General features: G+C 39.0%; 1 protein-coding gene across 1 annotated transcript; it reads right to left on the bottom strand.

The window, feature by feature from the left end:
• Positions 1 to 3,980: 3,980 nt before the first annotated feature.
• Positions 3,981 to 4,568, bottom strand: LOC107709882 (insulin-like peptide INSL5). Its single transcript, XM_016514544.1, has 2 exons — positions 4,382 to 4,568; positions 3,981 to 4,261 (listed from the first exon to the last, which is right to left on the bottom strand). The coding sequence occupies exons 1-2, from the start codon at positions 4,566 to 4,568 to the stop codon at positions 3,987 to 3,989; spliced, it is 462 nt and encodes a 153-aa protein (XP_016370030.1). The 3' UTR covers positions 3,981 to 3,986.
• Between the last annotated feature and the right edge of the window lie 1,800 nt (positions 4,569 to 6,368).

Below are 6,368 nucleotides of genomic sequence, written 5' to 3'. Positions count from 1 at the left end.
AGGGCTGCATTGGGTTTGGGCTCCCGCGGGACCCGCGGGACCCAACGCAAATCTCGCGGGAGCGGGCGGTTTTACCTTTGCTGCGGGCGGGAGTGGGCGGTCAGAAAATTTCGCGGGAGACCCGCGGGGAACGGTGGGATTTGGCGTGTAGTAGAAATAGAGTCAAAACAAGAAGTTGAGAAGAGAATTAAAGCGGCTGTTTACTTGACAAAAGCAAAGCAAGGCAAGTCAGATATCTGGAAACAATTCTCAATTGTCACTGAAAAAAATGGGACAGAGTTAAACTTTGTACGTTGCGATAAATGTGCAAAAGTGTTCGTTTACAACGGACATAAATCTGGCACCTCTGCCCTGAGGCGACATACCTGCACAATTCTCTGTGGTCAAAGCAAGCTCTTTTTTTAGTATTATTTATTTTCTTTTTTGCAATAGCCGGTTAAGCAAGCTATTGTGAATGTGAAATCTGTGAGATATTTAAGCATTCTATTTATTTTATTTTTTCGTTTTGTATTTAATTTGTTAAAATTATATCTAGCCTATTTTCAAAGTTCTCTGTGTTTATTTATTTAATGTTAAAGTTATTTCCTAGTTAATTGTTTGGTGCGTGTGTATGCAGTAGGCCTAGCCTGCGTTTAAAAACTGAGGTGCCGCTAGTTGCTGTTTTGTTTGGACGGTTAATGTTTTATAAGCTAATAAAAAAATACCCAATGTTTTTGTCATGTGTGGTGCTTTGGTTTAGCATTGGTTACTTCATCTTATTTAAACGCAATCATGTTTAAAGTCTGTTATTCTGGATGTTAACTTAAGTATTTGTGTATAATTTTCACAAGCTCTGAGATAAAGTCCGCGGGAGCGGGCGGGAGTGGACACAAACATGGCGGGCGCGGGCGGGAGTGGAACACATAGGTTTGCGGGAGCGGGCGGTCCTGGTCATACATTCAGCGGGAGCGGGCGGGTGCGGGTTTAAGAAAACAGTCCCGCGCAGGGCTCTATTTTGAAGGACACATCTGATGTATCTTTCGCCCACAATACTTTGCACACATTTAAATTCACTAAACTGAAAACTGAAAGAAAATGAGTCCGAGTCGTCTGAGTTTGAGGATGCAGCCTTCTGTTTGAGAAGCACCCATTAATTCGCCCTTTGCTCGCCAACAGTGATTAGAAGTCTGATTTGTTTCCACTAAAAGGTTCTTTCGGATAGATCGTTTTAATGAACCAGTTCAAAAAACGATTCAGAGGTTAGGTTATTTTACAGTCTAACTGGCTTATGTTGTCCACAATTTTGAGCACTACACGACAGAATAGATCATGACGTGATTGAGGGTCTTGATTCTATTTCCATCTTAAATAAAATGCTATTTTTTTTACATTTCTATCAGTCAATGATAATTCTGAAAGAAAACGTCATGAGCACAGATCAGTGGCCGCAAGTTCATCTGATTGACAGATAAACCACAAGCTCTTATATCAGTGTTGTTGTTAATGTTCTGGTTATTTTGTTTCAGTGTACAGTTTGTTAATTTTGTGCAAAGCATACAGTTAAAGTAAACTTAATCATTCAGCTTAACTGTGCAGATGTATTTTAGACACTTCATGTCTTGTTCCATTCATGTAATAAACACATGTCCACTGCTGAGCTGTGGGCCATGACTAATTTCATGGGCATTGCAGACAAAATTACAATTTAAAAATCAACCAGAGCTATAGAAATGTATCATCATTTTTACAAATAAAGCTTCATATTATGAGAAGGCGACTTTCTACGACCTTTATATATACTGCAGTCATGGCGAGAGGTTCCTTCAATCTAAAAAACAAGAATCGAAAAAGAATAGAAAACAACAGTGGGGTATTGATTCTTGGAATCGAATCCCATCGATTCCAGAACCAGGAATCGGAATCTGACTCGATTCCAAAAATTTCGGAATCGAACAGCCCTACACCGCATTATAGGCCCTGTCCCAAATCTCACCCTAAACGCTCACGGTCTTCCTCTGAGTCCACACTTTCATGACGTAATGCCGCTTTGACTGTCGGGTCAAAGTCTGCTGCAGAACTCGTCCCAGTGCAGGCTCAGCAGAAGCACGCGTCGAGGGTGTATGGCGGCTGCAAAGAGGGCGCTCGTGAGCACCCTTCTGAAAGCTAAAATGACGAATGGGACACCCATGGCCGGATTTATGCATAGGCATTCTAGGCACGTGCCTATGCTTGCTCGTCCAGGGGGGGCCCAAACACAATGAAGAGATATATAATATTTTTGTTATACTATGCCATATCTACAACTGTAAAAGAACCAAAAACCCCAGAAGACATTGAGCAAATAAATATAACAAACAATAGGGTAAAAATGACAAACTATTTCCATGTCTTCAACCTTTTTTATGTACGGCAATCACGCTTTCTTTCTCCCGTTCTCTCTCACAGATGCACACACAGTACAGACACGCACTCGCGCACACACGCGGAAAACGCGGACAGAAACTTCTTGTCAGAGCTGCGGCTGCCCCGCGAATTTATCAATAAAATAGTTTTGCATTTCTCAGTAGCAAAGTTCTTGAAGCAGTTCAACTTAAAGATTCGCTATTAGTAGACACTGCTGCTGAATACTGCTGAGAGACACACAGACACAAGTATTCACACACACTGTAATGGGTTCAACTGATTAAGAAATAGTTTTGTTTGCTTGGGTGGTAATATTAGGCCTATTATATTAATAGGGAAGGGGGGCCCAAAAATTTGTTTTGCCTATGTCACGAAAAGAGGTAAATCCGGCCCTGGGGACACCCTACGTTCTCGTGGACTTAACGGACACGCACACACGGCGGCCATTGTAAGTCCTCAAGACCGCAAATGCACATGAAGTGTGCCATTTGGGACAGGGCCATATACTGCCCACAGGCTTGTCAGTATTTGCATGCGATTTGCATAATTAGCGACAACTGGCCAGTTTATTGTACTGGCATTGTCCTATAAGGTTTCAAGATTTTTGGAGAAAGGGTTGAAGTGCCCTCTGCGAATGCTTCACAATGTATTGTTCCCGCTCTCAGGGAACCGAGGTTACGACAGTAACCGGAGACGTTTCCTGTTGCCTTATGTCAAGCAAATCACTTTGATTTAAATGTGTGAAGATGTGTTCAAAACTGATTTAGTACATTGTAAACAGTAAAATTTTATTTTGATGAATTTTCGTAAGGTTTGATGTAGGAAGTGTGTTTAGTAAGTAATGCTTTTACTACTAGTGATACCCCCTATAGCGGTAAGTTTGTCATATGGAATGTTGAACTAGCCTACTACATCAGTTTTAAGACAAATTACACCAGCACAATTAATTTGTATATCAGTGATGAAATAATCAAATGTTATATACTATGTTAAAAAACATGGTGCACTGTTTACAATTTGAATTCTGAGAGTTTATTTTTGTTGTCATTGATTAAATATACAGCCTGCATGTTCACAAAAATGTAATTTTTCAAAGATTAGACATTATCTTAGACTCTTTGGATTAATTGCACGGAAGCCCCTGTCAGTGTCACCTGTCCTACTGAAATAACTGACCAGTCAAATACCACCAGTCTATGATTTCACAATGAGAAATACATTTGTTACAGTATTTATTAATCTTTGTTAACATTAGTTAATAAAAATGCTACTGTTCATTTTTAGTTCATGTTAGCTCGGGTCTGTTAAATCATATTACAGTCACAGTTACAACTTTTTGATTACAATAGTTTATCAGTGAATGCTGAAATTAACATGAATTAAGATTAATAAATGCTAGAAGTATTTTTATTGTTAGTTCATGTTAGGTACAGAAATGAAGCCATGTTTCCATAATGACTATGTACAACAGTGAGACACAGTTAAGGTAACTTAGATGCAATGTTTAATGAAGCATAATTTAATGTACCACATGCAGCTTCAGAAGCTCTTTAGGGCAGAAGACATCTGAGCTCTATATCCATCCTAGGAGAGCTGGTGTGAGTTTAGCAGTATTGAATCAGTTCACTCATGGTACATCCTGAAGTACAGCAGACGCCCGCTGGCCCGACATCACGGCGGGTCCTGGCGGACATGCTGAGATCCTGCACAGTGGTGGGGTGTTCCAGATGCTCTGCTGGTGGGCTTGTGTGCTGGTGGGGGGCTGGGTGCTCTGTCACGCTCTCGGTGGAGTCATGCTCCCTCCACTGCTCGTTCTCAGCAGACAGGGTCTCTTTCTGGTGCGCAACAAGATCTCTGTTGAGCCAGTTTTGTAGATTCCCTGAAAAGGGACAGATGTTGTATCAACATGAGATGTTTTCATTTATCAACACACAGAATAAAGTAAACAAAAGGTTAATGAATTGATAACTACATGAATGTCTGAAGAAGGCAAACCTACTATGGGGGTTTGCAAAGTGAAGTTCTGAAGCAGGTGAGTTCCGTCTGAGTCGAGAGCTTCCACACGATGTAACCACCATCCGAATGAACTCACGACCACAAAGCTTCACTGGTACATCTTGACTCTCAGTCTTGGAAGTCTCAAGAAGAATTAAAAAAGCTAAAGATGCAAACCACTTCATGTTCATAGTGTTTCTTGGGGTGATCAAATTGGAATAAACAATATTCAAGTGTGTTCAGGTACAGCAGGCTACCTACCAAAACCAGTTTGGGGATTTTATACCCCCCATCAGACCCTTGGCACGCATGGTTTCAAGCATCTATCTGGCCTTGAATGAAGAAAATCATGTTCTGATCTTTGAGGCCTTCAAGCTGGAACGTATTTCAGATAAAACGTGTCAACTCTGATATATTGTATTGCCCGAGTTCAAGGAAAATTGTGATAGCTGGTCACATTTTTCGTATTTACTTATAATATCTCTTTTATGAGTTTACAGAAATGTGTCAATGAACGTGTACTTTTAATATTAGGGGAAAATGGATAAGACACTTCCATATTAACCATAGATATCACTAACTCATCTAAACACATTTACTTAATGGTTATGCTCATATTAATATGGACGTTTTATCTGAAGATCAACATTTGTGAGATTTATTCCTAAAATCTAAATGGAATAGATGTATTAATCTAAACAGTTCTAGTCTAATTTTCGGTCTTTAGATAACTATGATTTGTGAATTTAATGTTGGTTATTAAATGTTTTTAATGTCTATATGTTAATGGAATGTATTTGTGGACACATTCATTCATTTGGATAGCTAGGATAAAAAATATCTTGTTTTTTATTTCAAGTGAAAAGTGAATGAGACAGAAGCCCCCTAGTGGAATGTTGTTGCTAGTGTTTTTCTTATTATTTATTTGGATAATTATTATAATTAATGTAGTTATTATTTGATAAATTGTGAATTAGACATTTCAAACATCTTGATCATTCATAATAAACAATAGGCCAGTTGAATGGAATCATTTATTATTTCCCTTAATAATATCTTGTGATATACAGTACGCATCATATTTAATCTTTGAGTTATCTTTAAATGTTTTAACAGGAAATGTACACTGTGGTCATCTTACCTCATCTTCTTACTTTTATACATCAAGATCTTTAAAAAGATTATGCAAGACAATGGCTGCAGGGCACTTTCTTGAATGACTTTTAGCCATTCATTTTGATTTGATATACTGATGATTTATTTGTGTTCGCTTTTGGTGTGGATTAAGCTCAGGGGGTTAAGCAACAGAGGAGGCACATATAATAAATAACAAATAGATGCATTAGTTATTCCAGTATTGTCTGAATTTACTAGATGATCCCATAATTGACTGTTATGCAGCAATTCCTGCTGTCAGTGGCAGAGGATGACCTTTCCTGTACAACAAAGGTCACTAACATGCAACTGTCAAGGGCTCTTCTCTTTACATTCCCTTAATTGAAGTTGAACATTTCACTCAAAACATTGGCATCACGGGTCCTTTTGATCCTTGAATCCTATTAGACATTAAGTCAGATCGCTTGACTTCTCACTGACGGTAGCTTACGTGCTCACTTAGCACATAGATTGTTTTTAGAGAAGACAAATAAATGAAGATGTCCATGGGAAAACTCTGAAAACAATACAAACAAAGCCATTTATACTAAGCCAAAGGAAAGCAGCTCCTCTGAGATTCATATTGTGCATGGGCTAAATACAGAAAATCTCAGACATATTTGAAGACCAAGGAGAGGGGGTGGTCATAGTGAAACATCCAAACATTTAGCTGTGAAAAGCCCTGAATGTGCTCTGTACAGGACATCCAGACTTAAAACTGTGGCATGTATAGTCTCAGAGAAATACACCAAAATATAATGTCCTCATATGAGGTCACAGGGTCTCAGGAGGATAAGAAAGATATAGGATTATACTGGGGGGAAAAATGAAAGGGG

Source organism: Sinocyclocheilus rhinocerous, unplaced genomic scaffold (assembly GCF_001515625.1).
Source record: "Sinocyclocheilus rhinocerous isolate Xijiao unplaced genomic scaffold, SAMN03320098_v1.1 scaffold26, whole genome shotgun sequence".
Classification (NCBI taxonomy): Eukaryota; Metazoa; Chordata; class Actinopteri; order Cypriniformes; family Cyprinidae; genus Sinocyclocheilus; species Sinocyclocheilus rhinocerous.
Note: the sequence above shows the minus strand (reverse complement) of the source record. Positions and strands in the feature narration are given on the sequence as shown.